Here is a 16,660-nt window from a genome sequence, read left to right as displayed (position 1 = left end):
CATCAGACAGCTCTGGAGTTTTGGCGGGAGAGACTGGGAAAGGCTTCACAGGAGTGGGGTACAGGGGTGTGGGAAGACATTGGAATGTGGGACACGATGATGTGAGTTTCAAGGCCCCTTATCTAGGCTCATCCAACAGAGACCTAAAGAAAAATGGGGGAGTGAATGCCATATAAGGGACACTGTAGGGTGCAGAAGCACACAGCCAATAAGCATGGGACGAGTGTCCCTGTGACTGAACAGTGGTGAGCGGGGCAGAAGGAATATGGCTGGACAATAGCCTGGAGGCAGATGGGGGAATGGTACTTAAACTCTAGGCCAAAGAGTAAGCTTCTCTTGTTGACAATGGGGAGATAGTGAATATTTTGAGCTGCACCGTGGCATGATCAATATTTATCCACTGTTAGGAGAAGAATTTTAATTTATCCAGAGGGGGAAATGATTTGACTTCTCCTTGGCTGCTACCTTTTATCACAGATCTCATCCATTCACCTCTAACAACATGGAGGGTTTCAACCTCCAGACCTCCACCAACCAGGTTTGTCCCTGATAGCCTCTGGGTCCTTCTGCCTCCATCATGTGATGTTAGCTAAATAAGGGAGACCAGGGAGGCTGCAGGTCCACTCTCATATCGCTCTCTAGGTTTCAGAACCCCGCTGTGTCCGTGCATCTGCCCCAGACTTTTTTTTTTTTTTTTTTTTCTTTTTTTTTTTTTCGGGGCTGGGGACCGAACCCAGGGCCTTGCGCTGCTAGGTAAGCGCTCTACCACTGAGCTAAATCCCCAACCCCTGCCCCAGACTTCTTTAGCCATCCCCCACTGCCCTCTCTAACTGAGGGGCTTTTAGAAGCTTGGACAGGGAGACCTTTCTCTGTCTCTTGGCCACATCTTCTCCACTTCCTTCACAACGAAAGGTCCTGGAAGGAGGCCTGTGTGGTATGGAGAGATAGTTCTTGCCCCCACGGAGCTGCAACGAGCAGGGAAGATAAGGCGACAGCCCCATGGGAACAGAGTATAAGACAATGCAGCTAAGGAAGTTCCAGGAGTAGGCCACTGATGCTTGGATAAGGGCCGAATCCTAGAGAAGCAGACTTGGGGCCTGGAGCTTGGAGGATGCTGGGCTTTCCCCAGGCAAGGATGGGTGGCAAGGGCAGAGAGCCACAGAACTAAGGCCAGGTGTGTTGGAGAACATCAGTGGATCCAGCCAGCTTGGGCCATTGGGTTTTTTAGTAGGAACCAGAGGAAGCCAAGTACTGCAGAGGTGTTAAGGCCGGACATTAGAGTCTGCGGTGTCGCAGCACAGGAGAGCACTGGATGGGTTAGTGAACAGGAAGGGAGTAGCATTTTAGGATGATCGACCTGGCCTTTTCGTTTGGTCTGGTTTGCAGGACAGCTTAGGTAGTGGACATAAAGGTGACAGATAACCCATAGAAGGGGTTGGGGGTCAGTGGTTGAGGTACTTGATCAGACCTGGTGTTCTGTCCCCAGCATGGAGAGACGAGAGACAAAGAGACACAGAGAGACAGAGAGATCCCACAAGAGACCCCAGAAACTCATCCAGTAACTAAAGTTCCTCAGGTAGCAAGTTGGCATTTCCCTAAAATTTCCCCAGGACATGGTTAAGTTCCTCTTAATTTATTCATTTAGCAAATAATTAAGAGATAGAAAATGCCAGGCACTGTTAGCTTTCTTCACCTCTAGCCATCTGAGACTAGAAGAGAGGACAGTGACTTTCCACCCACACGCCCCTGGGGGACTTCAGCATGGACTCCGCTGCCACCCTTCACCCCCCTCCCCAGCTAATCTAGTAGTTCCCCCTTTGGGGCAGGCATGTGGAGGAATCTCAGAGACAAGCAGGCAAGAGAGAGAGGTCTGTGGGCTGGAGACAATCAGCCAGGGAGTGGGGAAGAAGGTCCCCCTGAATGCAGGGAGAGCCTCAGATGCCAGGTCATGGGGGCTGGGGAATAAGGAAAGAGCAGAGATGAATTGGAGATCAGCCTCTGGGGCTGATGATGGGGTGGAGGGAGGGAGAGAGGGAGGGACAAATTAGAGAGCTGGAGAAGGAAGCAGAGTCTTAGCAGGTGGGGTGGAGGGAGGGGGGACAGGAGGCAAACTCAGGGGAAATGGGCCCAGGCTCTGGAGACAAGAGTCTGGGTGTCTGAGCTACCTAGGAGCCACCTGGAAGGTGTAGGCAGCGGAACATCAAACTCGAGATGGAAGGTTGGCTCCAGGAGCGAGCTGGGGCTGGCTTTAGTGGGAGCTGAACATTACCTCGGGACCAGACCAAATCTACCATTAACCCTGCTGGTCTTTCGCTTCCTCCAGCTCCTTCCACAGTTCTTCCCTTAAGACAGAAAGGGAGCTGAGGGTGAGGGCTGATTCCAGAGTATTGTTAATGCCCCACTGTTTACCTTTGAACCCCATGGAGCCCATCCTACCTCAATCCCAATGGTGGTGGAGAAGACACATGGTTGGGAGAAGTGGAAAGGGAAGAGGGGGTCTCCTGGCAATCAGGGTCCTGACTGGGTTCATTACTTCCCTCCCCACCAGACCCTCCTTCACACCTCTGCTCCTGCTCCACTGGCCTTGGGGGAAGATATGCTGGCCCTGCAGGTCTAAGCCCAGAGCTGCAATCCTTATGCCTCTCAAATCCCCCCAGCTCCAGATTCTCCCATCTTCTGGACTGGACCTGCTACCTAAGCATATGGAACCGATTGAAAGAATTTGTATGCTCACCTTATAATTTATGCAAATCAACTCTGTAATTAACTATAATTTGGAGGCATCCTTTGGTATTTCAGACATTTATCCATGAGGAAATGCCCTGGTGATAATACTCCTGTATTAACTTTATTTACTCCACCTGTGTGGTCTCCTGCACGCCTCCCCCCCCCCACACTGGGATTTTCTAGGCTGGAAGGTGGGGAGGGACAGGGAAGCCCCTCCCTGGAGCCAGCTTGGGTCTTGCCACACCACCCCCTCTGTGCTGGCCCTGTCTTCTTAATTTTGCAGAGGACTGAAGGTGTGGCTTTGCCTCCCAAGTCCCCCATCACTTTTATTCTCTCCTGCTTGATGGGTGGCTTTCTACCACCTCAGTTTTCTCATCTCTGAAATGGGGAGAGGAAGAACCTGCCGGGGACTTTACTCAATAATTACTGAAAAGCTAATGAACAGACTGGGAATCCCCAGTCTGGAGATTGCTGGGAGGAGATGGAGGGGGAGGAGTTAGGGTGGGGGTTCCCTGGCTCACTTCTGGGAGGGAGGTGGCAAGCAAGCCTTGAGATACTAGGTTCAGTGCATACATGTGCAAAAGAGGGGGTCCTCAGTGTTTAGGGTACCTGTAGTCGGGAATGGGACATGTCCTATGGTAAGGCCCCAGGCTGTTCTCCTATGTGGGTCAGAATGCCCAGTTCAGAGCTTCAGAAAGACAGCCTTCTGTTTATTCTCCTTTCTTCTTCCTGGTCTTGAGTCTCACTCTCTGCTCCAGGACATGCTCCAGTCAGCCAATGGGACACCCTAAATTAGGCTCCTATAAACTGCAGGGGCTGGGGGAGGGCCTCTGGATTCACCTCCAGGCCCTTGCTGTCTTTCCGGTCTCTGTCTCTTTGCTTTCCGGTGGATCCGGGTGGCCTGCTGTCTGTAAGAGTCCATGGTGGACTTCAACTCTAACCTTAGGACACACTTGGTCTATCCCAAGCCACCCAGTCCCTGATCAGTGAGAAAGAGGGGCTTCTGGTTTACTTGAGAATGGGATACCAGGCTCAAAAAGTTTTACATTGGCTTCTCCTGGGGGTTCCAAGTTGGGATTCGAACAAAATAGATAGAAATCACTCTGGGGGTTGGGATGGTGAGAACAGGCTCGTGGAAGGAAGCAGGACCAGTCGGAGTAACCAGAAAACCAGAACTCTAGTTAGGGGTATTTGGGGAAAGACTGGCTTGGAGCGCTCGCACGCTCTCTCTCTCTCTCTCTCTCTCTCTCTCTCTCTCTCTCTCTGTGTGTGTATGTGTGTGTGTGTGTGTGTGTGTGTTTTGGGTCTTAAACGGTAGAACTTCTTTTCTTTCCCACCAAGTTCAAGTCAATGGAAGAAAAACCTCAAAAGCTCAGGGAGGCAGAGAGGGGGAGGCAGGGTGGGGGGAGTCGGGAGAAGGGGAGGCTGGGATTCAGAGAGTTCCAGCCCCACCAACGCCCCCCTCACCCCCCAGCAATGTACTCATTTCCTCCATCCCACAAGAACCACTTGGTCCGTCTCCCACTGTCCACCCTGAACCCTGGGGATGGAAGTCCTGTGAGGCACTCGGCCCCCACCCCCAGCTGCCTCTTCCAGCTCAAAGCTTCCTTTCCTGGCAGCCCGGAGAGACTCAGATCTCCTCCACTACCACTCCCCCCATGAGAATCAGGCCACTATTTCCTGGATTATCCTAAAAGCTTCTGAGGCCGTGAGGACTTGGCAGCATCCTGCCTGTTCTCCCACCTCCCTCTTTGGTTCTAACTGCGCCTCCTTTATAAAGCCTGCCTCTCCTGTCGCCCCACGTGCCCCTCACTGCTGCTGCTAGCTCTGGGCTCCATGGACCGGTAAGCAAGGCTACCCCCTTTCTAGGACAGGGACCTCTGCAAAGAAGACCAGGTCTCCACTTTAAAGAGATTATAGAGTGGGGTCTGGAAAGCTTGATACCTTTTCTCAATTTAAGAAGGGAGATAAAAGGGAGAGGGGGTTGGGGGAGGACCAGAAAGGATCCCTGGGAGGTCTTTGGAGTGGGTTGGGCTGAGAGCTGGGCAAGGTGTAGAGCAGGGGTTCAAGACTGGGGACTTCAGTTTGAGAGAAAGTCTGAGTGAATATGAATAGACATACAGGTTGCACACACATGCACACACACACATACACACACACATGAATGCACACAAACGCACGCACAGGCACACACGCACACACACAGAGCCATGAAAAACACCCGCAGAGATTATAAGGGAAGAGCACTGTACACATAAAGGGGAGAAGATTCACAGAGGTTTACACATGCACACACACACACAGCCATGAAGAACAAGGTTCACAAAGGAGAAGATTCACAGAGGTGTACACATGCATACACACACACACACACACATGCGCACGCACACACACAATGCTGTTCTAAGAGGGGCTCATCCTTTAGCTCGAAAACAAATAATTGCTAGTGACATTTGGATTTATCAATGAATCCGTACTCAGCACAGTGCTTGCCCCTAGTAGACGCTCAATGTCTTTTAAATAAATGAAGAATAAATAAAACTGTCTGACCCCATATCTGACTCTGCCTGATTTTCCAGGAGTCTGGGAGAGTCGACAGTAACAGAAGAAAGAGCTGGTGTCCAGGGTCACCAGCTTGAAGTTTGGGAGGAACAGGTAGTAGGAAATAGTGAGGAACCAGGAACCCAGAAACTAAAAGATAGGGTCTAGCCTTCTGTGCCTCTGACTTGCTGGATGACTTTGAGTTACTTGTCTCCCTGTTGAAGGGTTCAGTTTTCCTATCAGTACTTTGATTAGATAATTTTTACTGTTAGAACAATTTTGTTGTTGTTGTTGTTGTTGTTGTATTGTAGACAGGGTTTCATGTAGCCCAGGCTGGCCTTAAACTTACTATATATCTGAGGATGACCTTAAGCTCCTGAGCCCCTGCCTCTGCCTCCCCAGTGGTCCTCACCACACCCAGTTTTATTTGGAGCTGGGGACTGAACCCAAGGGGACATACATGCTAAGCTCATACCAACTGAGCTGCCTCTCCAGCCCCTCACGGTGTACAGGCAACCCCCAGGGTCATCACTTTCTGTCAGAGTGAAGCCAGATAGAATAGCAGATAGAATGTGGGGTGTGGGCTTTGGAACCGTACTTATCTGGACTCAGTGTCCTCTTGTGCATTCAGCGTCTTGGATCCCTGACTTCCTCTTCTGTACACTGGGAATGGCAGCAATAATCATTCCCCAGGAATTAGGGGTGTTTGTGAGGAGTAAGACCAGGGGTACACATATTAGGTACTAAATAAATAAATGCTGCTTCTGATGAACGCACCAGCCAAGGAGGCTGCTATAGGCACGGCATGAATCACTTACAATAAAAGATAATTGAGATGAGGGCTGGCAGGTTATAGGAGACAGAGACTTGGGAAAATCTATCTAAGACTTTGAGAGAACGAAAGAAAGAAACAGCAGTGAACCATGTTCCGGGCACATCTCCGTTCAGTTTTGAGTTAGGATGAGAACGGGGCTAGGGTAACCTTGGTATCAAGACAATTTCCATCACCTGCTGTCATTTGGTAGGGAAACATCCAGCAAGTGGGGAATAGAATGAGTTGGAAGCTAGGGAGTGAAGTCTAGGATGTCTGAGAGAAAGAGAGACAGGCAGGACAGAGAGGTGGAATGGCTAAGGCATAGAAGCAACCTCCCTACAGGAATCTCATACAGATAAGCCACACACAGTGGCAGGGTCTTTGCCCCAGGATGGAGCAGTGTTAAGGCGAACCTGGGGTAGTCTGGCACCTGTAAATGGATATGTGGGTTTGAGATGACCTTAGACTGGTGTTATCTCATGCCTGCCTGGCCCTTAGCACTGGCTTTGCCTGCCTGGACTGAAGAGCAGTAGATCAGTGTTTCTGAACCTCCCTAATGCTGCCACCCTTTAATACATTTCCTCCTGCTGTGGTGGCCCCCAACCATAAAATTATTATTAGTTGCTTTATAACTGTAATTTTGCTACTGTTATGGAATCATAATATAAATATCTGATGTGCAGGATATCTGAAATGAGACCCCCAAATGGGTTGAGACTCACGCACCACTGGTTACAGTAGACGCAACAGATGACAGCCTACTGGGAAGGTAGCCTGGAGTAGAGAGAGATCTAATTAGTGTTACCCCAGGAGCCATAGTCACCCAGGTCAGCCTCTGCTTCCCACATGATGAACCTCTAACCCAGCTCTGGAGGTGACTATGAACTGAGAATTCAGACCCCACCAGTCGGGATTTGGAGGCTGGGTGGGGCAACCGTGTTGATAAAAAGTGTGAATTTGGACACAGGGAGCCAAAGGGATTCTTAAGACTCCGTTATGTAATCCCAAAGACAGGGAAGAGGAAACTCCTGACTGATTACCAATCTCTCCCTAATGTGCCTTCCATTTCCAAATGTCGATCACTCCCAGGTCAAGCGAAGAAGCACAGATTTAGAACAGGCACAGGAAAATCTAATCCTCCAGGACCACTGGAGTAGATGCGGGGCTCCGTTCAGAACTTAGGTTCTTGAATTTCTAGTCCAGAGGGCTTTGTGAATGTGCTTTACTTGCGCACGTAACAAATTTATTTTAAAAATGATTAAGGGTTTATTCTGTTTCTAGCAGGGACCTCGCAGAATTTGCTCTCTTAGGTACAATTTATTTAAGCCCCAGGAAAGCCTCACAGACTGTATCCAGGTTATCCAGGCTAAGGACCCCAGTTTTAGTCAATGCAAAGGTGTTCAAATGGTTAGAGCACTGACCGCTAGGAAGGTGTGCAACAAAACAAAACAAACGAACGAACAAGAAACCTTGGGGGAAAAGCTATCCACGTACATGGATGTTCAGAAGCCTCGTGGACTCAGTTAAGTTGTTTCAAAGCGACTTCAGTGCGTCTCAAACGGGAACAAGGGGCAGGTAAACTATTCGGAATAAAATGAGAACCTGTGATCCTAGAATTTTGCAAGTTGAGGCTGGAATATCTCTGTATGTTCGAGGCCAGCATGAGCACCTGAGTGACGCCAGCCTGGGCTACAGAGACCCAGGTTCAAAAAGGAGAGAGAGGGAGAGAGGGGGAGAGAGGGGGGAGAGAGAGAGAGAGGAGAGAGAGAGAGAGAGAGAGAGAGAGAGAGAGAGATTAAATCACCTAAATTCAGAACTCTCAGAACTTGACTGTAAAACGTGCCTAGGGAAAGCCAACAGTGATAGCGAAACTAACAACGAAAATCACTTTGAAATCTTGTGTTAAAAAAAAGTGTCAAGTCACCTCGGGAGGTCAATGGCCAGCTCGGGAGGCGGCGGGAAAGGCACGTGAGCTACTTCCAATCTGACCATCAGGGCAGAGAGTTAGGGGGCTCCGGTACCCACCAGAGCTGGGGGTGGGGCAGTGCCTCAGGATTTCCACCAATTCGGATCTTGAGAGTTTTGTTTAGTTAGTTTTGTCGTGGCTCTGTGGATGTGCTGAAAATATACCAGAATGTGGCTTTGCACGCGTATTTCTTCCAAGCCATCCAAGACCTTTCTCTAAACTTATACTCAGCTGAGACTAGGAAAGAGCCAGGGAGAAAAAGCCTTGTTCAATCCGTTGCTGAAATGTTCCTTCCCACGGCCATTCAGGTGCCCGCCCAACCCTCTGATCCCGGTACGCGGCAGGCAGCGAGGGTGTCAGGCGCAGGCTGAGCAACCTGGACCGGGAGGAAGGCGGCGGGTTTAGGAGGTGGAATTCTGTGGTGCCCGGCTTGCCACCTAAAGGAAGGTGGTGAGAGTACATTGAGAGAATCTGGGGATGACTGAGGCGGGAAACTGAGGAAGACCTTGAGAGCATGGTGATCACCCAGAAAGGCCAGTGACCGCAGAGAGGGGAAGGATCTCAGGAAACCATGAGTAGGAAAGTTTGGCGCAGGGTGGTGGTGGAGAGGGGGCAACGGTGTAGCCAAGATACAATTCTCATGGCCTAGGCCTGGGGGTGAACAGGATTGAAACTTAGTCTTCAAACCTGTTTCCTTTTTTCCACTCAGTTCTAACACTGCGGGACTAGGATAGGTGGGTCAAAGACACTGGTAGCTAGGCTTGTCCTAAGAAGGCTAGGTAGCTTCCCCAGGACCCTCTGTCCTTCGTCCCATCCAGGACCTGAACCCTGTCCCCTGCCTAGACCGAGTCAGCTCCGGGTTAGATTTCCAAGGGATGGGACGGGTCTCTGAACTTGGGGAAAAAAAAAACTCCCAGCTCAAGTCCCTAACTCCGGAGTGGTGGGGACCGGGGAGGAGTGAGGTAGAGGGAGGGAGGTGGCCTGGTTAGCCATCTCTCTTGTCTGCCCCCTCCTCGCGTGGGGCTGGGCTTCGCCTTCAGCCGAGCCAGCAAGGGTTAAAGGCGGCCGCAGGTGAGGTGGGCGGGGCTGCGGGTTCGGGGGAAAAAGGAGCGCAGGGGAGAGGATGAAGGCAGAGAGCGCGGTGAGTCACGGGCGGAGCTGGCCTCGCTCGCTCGCTCGCTTACTCGCTCACCGGCGCCCGCCCGCCCTCCGCCCGCCCGCCGGCTCTCACTGCCTCCACCGTCGCGGATCTCCCAGTCTGCTCGCAGCCCTCGGCTCTCGTCCCACTCCTCTGAGAGCGGACCAGCGCGCAGGGCCCATGAGCGCCGGTCTGTAGCGCGCCAGCCTCCGGTGCCCCAAGCCCGAGCGCAGCCGCCAGGTAGGAGCCCGGGTCCGCGCGGCCACGGGCGCGCACTATGGAGATCTGGGGTCGGGGCGGGGGAAAAGCGCCTGGAACACACTGCAGCCTGCGCTGGCTTCTTACGGAGAGGGCCGTCCTAAAGGATCCGAGGGGCTGGGAGCCCCGACGGAGGAAAAACCGGGAGGACGGGAGGGACTGGAGGGACCAAAGGAGTTTGGGAACTGGGGAAACTGGAGCAACAGGGACAACCGGAGGATTGAAACATTGAAAACCTTGTTTGAACGGAAGTCCCCACCGCCTGGGCACGGGGAAACGGGAGAGGCAGCGGATCCAATGGGACTTAAGGGCGTCTCTACCGTCTTTCTCCAATTGGAGAGTCGATGTGCTCGCTCCTCTTTCTTTTCGTGCAACCCCGATGGCAGGCCATTACACGCTAGGCCTGGGCTCAGGCTCTCTGTCCAGAGAGGCCCCTCTGCAGCTTGGGTCACTTTAGCCTTCCCATCCCCCAGACCCGGAGGCAGTTCCCAGGCGCCAAAAGCTATTAGGGTCCCAGGCTTCACTGCTCCCGCCCCTATCCCTTCTGGGCTGCCCCGCCCCGGCCTGAGGCTCCGTTCCTGCCGCTTCATCCTGTCCCTTTCTTGTGGTAAGGCAGCCAGATCCTGAGTAGGCACCCGGGTCCTCCTCTTCCTTGCCTCTCCCAGACTATCAATTCTATCTCCCTGGTCCTAGAGTCGGAAGGTGGTAGGGTCAGCCGAGCCCGGCTTGGGGAAGGCCCTAAATCATTGGCCTTCTCTACTCCAGCCCACACACAGGCAAGGATCCAAGGCTCTAGGGAGAGATGGAGAGAAGACTGGGGCCTTCGGGTCACAGATTTGTAGGAGAGAAAAGGGTGGAGGTTGTAAGGTTTTCTTCTTCCCTTTTCTTTTTTCTGTTTTCTTTTTTCCTTTCGAAACAGGGTCTCATTGCGTAGCCCACGCTGCGAAGTCTCCTGTCTCAGGCTCCTGAATTGAGGACTGGAATTATTTATTACATGGTCCCCACCACGATTAACAGCGTCTTTTCTGTCTTTTTCTTTTCTTTCCCTCTTCCTCCTTCCTTCTTTCCCTTCCTTCTTTTGCTATATAGCCTAGGCTGGCCTGGGACTCTGCATTCTTCTGCCTCAACTTCCTGAGTGCCTAGATTAAAGGCTTGCACCACCACACCCAATCCAGATCTATAGGTTTCTGCTGGGCCTTAGGTTTCTAATGTTTTAAGAAAGAGAACTGATTCACAGAGGGACAGCACAGAGTTTGTGTTTGTTGATTGAATGATTGAGTGATTATATGAACACTGATCCAAATTCGGCTTTCCTTAAATGAGAGCAGGCCCAGGACAGTAGCTCTCAACACTTGCCTGGACATCAGAGGATTCTATGCATTTTTTTTTTTAATTTAGTGCTTGCCCTTGAGTTCTAGGATAAGGGATACCCGGCTCCTTCAAACTCTGGTGCCATCTTCCTTAGGGAGCTGCGGTTAGATTTTCTTGAGTGTCTAACAAGCATCTCTGGGTGATCTCTTTCTGTGGTAATCCCACACCTCCCAGCTTCACATGGAGGTTAGGTGAGGGAGTAAGTCAACCCAGCTAGTCGGGGAGCAGGGGAGTGTGGAGCGAGTTAAACGCTGCTTTTCCACATTATTACTGCGGGTCTGGGATTGGCTTCAGCAAAAAAGCTCAGGGCTTGTTCCTGGGCTTTCTGAAAATCAAATCACCTCAAACAGCCAGAAGCAGACATATTCTACCCTACACCATCTGTGTCCTGAGTTAGACTGAGGCTAAGACAAATCTAGATCGCCCATGTAAGTGGGCAGTAAGTCTGCGGAGGGAAAAGCCCAGACGTCTGTGTGGAGATGGCTCCGGTGGCATTGGGACCAGCCCACCCAGGATAAGCTGATTCTTAAGGGCGGGGTCACTTAGAGGAAAGGCCATCCTGTGCCCTGAACTGGACTTTTACATTCTAACGATTTGAAGTCTTCGCCCAGAGGCACGCCCCTTTTCCTCTTCGGCTGGGAAGGGATCTGGGTTAGAAAGAAAAGGAAGCAGGTAACCTTCCTCACATCTCATCTTCGCCTCTTCTAGGTCCCACCTGAGGTACCCTTGACCGTCCCTGCCCTCATTCCACCCCGGAACCCGGCAATGCTAACCGCTGTCTGTGGCTCTCTGGGCAGCCAGCACACCGACGCGCCTCACGCATCACCGCCGCGCCTCGACCTGCAGCCTCTTCAGACATATCAGGGTCACACGAGCCCGGAGGCCGGGGACTACCCCTCCCCGCTGCAGCCTGGAGAGCTGCAGAGCCTCCCGCTGGGCCCGGAGGTAGACTTCTCACAGGGCTATGAGTTGCCAGGGGCCTCCTCGCGGGTAACCTGCGAGGACCTGGAAAGTGACAGTCCCTTGGCTCCGGGACCCTTTTCCAAGCTCCTGCAGCCGGACATGTCACACCACTACGAATCGTGGTTCCGGCCGACGCACCCAGGCACGGAGGATGGCTCTTGGTGGGACCTTCATCCCGGCACCAGCTGGATGGACCTCCCCCATACTCAGGGAGCGCTGACCTCACCTGGCCACCCGGGGGCGCTTCAGCCTGCTTTGGGAGGATACGTCGGAGACCACCAGCTCTGTGCTCCGCCACCCCACCCGCACCCGCACCACCTCCTCCCAGCCGCTGGTGGGCAGCACCTCTTGGGGCCACCCGACGGGGCTAAGGTCTTGGAAGCGGCTGCACCAGAGTCCCAAGGGCTGGATTCCAGTCTGGATGCGGCTGCCCGACCCAAAGGCTCCCGGCGATCTGTGCCCCGCAGCTCAGGGCAGACCGTGTGTCGCTGTCCCAACTGCCTGGAGGCGGAGCGACTCGGGGCTCCGTGCGGGCCCGATGGGGGCAAGAAGAAGCATTTGCACAACTGCCACATCCCAGGCTGCGGCAAGGCATACGCTAAGACGTCGCATCTGAAGGCGCACCTGCGGTGGCATAGCGGCGACCGACCCTTCGTGTGCAATTGGCTTTTCTGCGGCAAGCGCTTCACGCGCTCCGACGAGCTGCAGCGCCACCTTCAGACCCACACCGGGACCAAGAAGTTCCCCTGTGCGGTCTGCAGCCGTGTCTTCATGCGCAGCGACCACCTGGCCAAGCACATGAAAACCCACGAAGGCGCCAAAGAAGAGGCTGCGGCTGCGGCCCAGGGCGAGGGCAAGGCCAGTGGCGTGGTGGAGTCACCCGGGGGCAAAGGCAAACGCGAAGCCGAAGGCAGCTCGGCGTCCTCCAACTGAGCCCCATGGATGTCACATTCCTGCCTTTCTTCATAGGGGGGCGGCCTGAGTAAGAGGGGAAGACGGTTATTTATTGGTGGTGAGGGGACAGGGAAAGGGGCACTAGGGGTTTTTTAGTCTCTGGGGCTGCACGGGAGGCTGCTTGAATATTATTTAGGCTGCCAGGAGCTGAACACGCCCCTCGCTTCTTCCCTTTCTATTTCACCCTCCCCTGAGTTTCTGAAGAGGTTCGGACTGTAGAGATGGCATGACCTAGGAGTTGAGGGAAATCGAGATTGGGTCGGGGCGTTGGGGTAGCTGTCTGGACATGTTTTCAACTCCTGGGAATCCGGACATAAAAGCCTTCGGAACCGCCCATTGGCCTAGGTCTCTTTCATCCCCTCTTCTAGTGCTGCTCCCTCTAAAATTTCCGGAGAGAAAGCAGAGATGAGGTGGTGGTGGTGGGGAGCTTGGGGTAGTTCCCCATAGGGACTGTCTATCTAGCTTGGAGGGTTATTACTTTATGAAGAATCCCCTTCAGTGAATTTCTTCTAAACCCTTCCAGATTCAGTTTGATAGAACCAGGAAGAGCAGCTCAGCTCTGCAGCCAAAGCTGTGAGCTAGAGGTCCGAGCTGGATGGAGTAGAGGGATCGGGCAGGGAAATCCTCTTGCAAAGTGGAAGGACTAACCCCTTCTTCTGTCAAGATTCTTTCTTTCAAATTCAATCCTTAACTCTTAGACCCTTAAAAAAAAAATCGAACTCAGTAGTCCACATTCCCCATCCATCTAGGTAGTTTTCTGAAGTCAGCCACCAGCACCAGCTCTAAAGCTGACATAGACACCCCCACCCTACCCCCAGGTCCCCCTTCCCTCGCTTTCCCTTTGGGGATGGAAGAGAAAGGGGTTGTAGCAGACATTACAGTGGAAGACCCTGCCTGGACTCCCAGTCCCTCTCTTTCTTAGCTTGACCCTTCTGTGCTTCCCCCCCCTTGCTATGGAGTCCTCCCCTGTAGAAAATCTCCTTCCATGTGAAGAAGAGTTGTTCCCCATGGAAGGGATTCTGGGAAACTGTCTCTTTGTCCCCTTAGATTCTAGACATACATTTGGGTTTTGATCATAGGGTGAGAGGGTAGATTTTTTGCCTGGCAGACCACAGGACCCTGGGGCTGGGGGCACTCTCAGGTTTGAGGTAGAGGCCTTGAGTCCCTCAGACCTCTCTCTCTTGCTCTCTTCTCTCCACCCAGAACCCTCTGCAGGGAATAGCTGTGTGTTGATTTTTAAGTTATAAGCAAAGGGTATTTTATTTAATAATTAGGGTTTGAGTGTGTGTATGTGTGTGTTGTCTGTACCTGTATGTGTGCATGTATGTGTTTCTCTACTGAGCCTGGGGTCTCCTGAGACCCCATCTTGTTCACCCCGTCCAAGGCCTGGGGCCTAGACCCACAGTATCTCTTCCTCCATGGGGGAATGCTGGAGCCCAGTCCAAGGACTGGGAACTGTGTGGGAAGTAGGGGCTGGGATCTGGGTAGGAATATGTGTTTGTGTAGAAAGGCCTCCTCCTTAAAAGGGACAGGGTGACTCCCTGTGGAACTTAGGGGCCTGAGGTAGTTTAAGAATAAGGTTTTTTTCTGTATTTTCCCTCGTTCCCCCACATCCTGTTAACTTAGCCAGAGGTCCCCTTTCTTACAAAGAGGGCCGAAGGCAAGAGCGAAGTTGGTCATGCCTGCAGGTTGCCTGGCTAGATGTAGAGGGGGAGAAAGGAGGGTACCGTGGGTGTGGAATGCTTTCCCCTCCACCCATCGAAACCAGCCTCTCTCTCCCTGTGCTACCAAGACAACCTTTTCCAATGACCATTCTTAGGGGAACTCCTACATGGGGTATTGGGGGGCACGTAGATGCTCCTCCGTATAGAGGTCTGCAGGTGGGGCTTGGGTAGGTTTTTGTCGGCCCTGCTTTTTATCAATCTAGGTTTCTCAGCTGCCTGTCCTTCCAGGCAGCCCCTCTAGAGGAAAATGTAGGATTTTTTTTCCCTTTAACTGCTGTGAACCCACTTGGGGGCAAGGAGGAGGCAGAACCGGCCTGTGTTTTTTATGCAACAATAAAGTCATCAACCAACCACACTCTTGCTTTATTTGTCTTCCAGCTCAGCCACGGAGGTTTGACTCTGTCCCTCTGCAGTGAGGACTAGGTAGGGGGAATCTTTGGGCGAGCATCACCTCTATTCGATTGGCTGGGTCAGAGCTCGGATCTGATCCTATCCGATAGTCGATGGTGTTCATCCGTGGAAATGAGGAGTTTCACGATGTTTCCTTACTCTACCTCTAAGTCCTAGCTCCCTTAAGATCCCCTCCCTTCCAAGTCATAGCTGGCCTCTCAGCTCCCTATCCCCACCCCCCACCATGGGAGCATGCCTGTCAGCCGGTCCCTCTGGCTGTGAGCGAGGTGGGGGTGACTGGAGAGATTTCTTCACCCAGGATGATCCCTATCAGAGACAAGGCGATGAAAGGCAGCCAGGATATCTGATGGGCGGCTGCCCAGCTGGAAAGCATGAGGGAAAGGTTGCTACTAATACTCAAAGCTAGAAACCTGCCAGGGTTACCCAACCGCAGTGTGCACAGGCGCACCCTCACGGGATTCACTATCTTCAGAGAGACTGGCAATGCCCATCTACTTTTGGCAACTAATTCATGTCAGCGAGAGAAAGTCTCATGACTCCAGACGACCGGTGCATGGAAGGTGACAGGGGATTTGTTTTGTTTTCCCGTCTCTGTAGGACAAGGTTGGTCACTGCGTTCTTCTGCCTGCTCGACGTACTTTTAACTTGTTTTTCTTCGAATATATTGTTTTCTCCTTTTGGGATTCTTATCCCTACGGCCCCTAACCCAATTTCTCTAGCCAAATCTGGCTCTCAGATTGGCCCATCCCATCATCCGGCTGAGAAATTTTGGGGCCTTAGAGTTTTAAGGGAAACTTGAAAGGGGGCATCAGGATGATTTAGGGACTGTGGAGAAAACCTAGGGGGAAGGGGGGGGGCAGCACGCGCCTGTTTCCATCTGTTGCTGGATTTAATAGTTCAGTCTTGTTTACCTGTGACCTCCTGCCTGAGGCTCTCCTGCAGGGCGCCTCTTTTGTCTTCCTGGTTCTGGGGGAATTAGACCCCAGAAACCTGGTGAGTTCCCTCCTTTTCCCCATATCTGCCCCCAGGGACAGGAGGGCAGTTGTACGGCCGGCTGGGCTTGTCTGGGCAGGGCCAGGGCCCTCCCTCCTCCCCTTGCAACTCCTCCAGCTGACCTGCATTCTTAGCAGGGGCCTTTGGTGGGGCTCTGATGCATGCCTGATCCTCTGCAATGCTGCCTGGCTTGCCTGGGCCCCTGAAAGAACCCAGGGTCACCTCTGACCCCTCGGAAGTGGAACCCCAGCAGGACCGCATTGTACCGGAGAGGCTGGGAGGGAGGGAACGCATCATGTTTGGATTGACCCTCTGGACGACTTCTCTTCAGTTCTCTCCTAACCAGAGAAGTAAAGTAGAATACCTCTAGGGCGGGTGAATGAAGTCAAAAGTGGAAACTTGACGGATGGCAGGCTGGGGTGGCAGCCACCGCCTCCTTCGGCTCCGCCTGCTCTTCCGGCTTCCTCCTCCCTTGGCCGCCTCCTCCCTCAGCCTGTCCTGCCCCCCAGCGGACATCTGAGGAAGTGCAGAAGAGGAACCTACTTTCCCTGCAGGGTGCCTCGAATGTCTGTGGGTAGGTACAGCTTCAGTTGAGGTTTAAGGTGGGATGACATTCAATGGCACCTCGCACCCCTCCTCCAAAACGCACCGAAGCAGCTCTTACATGTCCATTCATCCTATACTGCCTTATAGATTAGCATACCAGCAACGTAGGTTTTAAAAGAATCTTAAAAACAAAATCCACCAAAGAACTGTTAGAACTAATCAAATAATAAGTCACAGAACACAGTCAACAAGAA

At 52.6% G+C, this 16,660-nt stretch overlaps 1 protein-coding gene across 1 annotated transcript; it reads left to right on the top strand.

The window, feature by feature from the left end:
* The first annotated feature begins 9,240 nt into the window (after positions 1–9,240).
* Positions 9,241–14,807, top strand: Sp6 (Sp6 transcription factor). The gene is made up of 2 exons (XM_032914112.1): positions 9,241–9,426; positions 11,524–14,807. Exon 2 carries the CDS (start codon positions 11,581–11,583, stop codon positions 12,709–12,711), a length of 1,131 nt encoding a protein of 376 aa, XP_032770003.1. The 5' UTR covers positions 9,241–9,426; positions 11,524–11,580; the 3' UTR covers positions 12,712–14,807.
* Positions 14,808–16,660: the final 1,853 nt, after the last annotated feature.

This window comes from Rattus rattus, chromosome 9 (genome assembly GCF_011064425.1).
Source record: "Rattus rattus isolate New Zealand chromosome 9, Rrattus_CSIRO_v1, whole genome shotgun sequence".
In the NCBI taxonomy this organism is placed as follows: domain Eukaryota; kingdom Metazoa; phylum Chordata; class Mammalia; order Rodentia; family Muridae; genus Rattus; species Rattus rattus.
The sequence above is the reverse complement of the archived record's forward strand: the minus strand, read 5'-3'. Positions and strand labels throughout refer to the sequence as shown.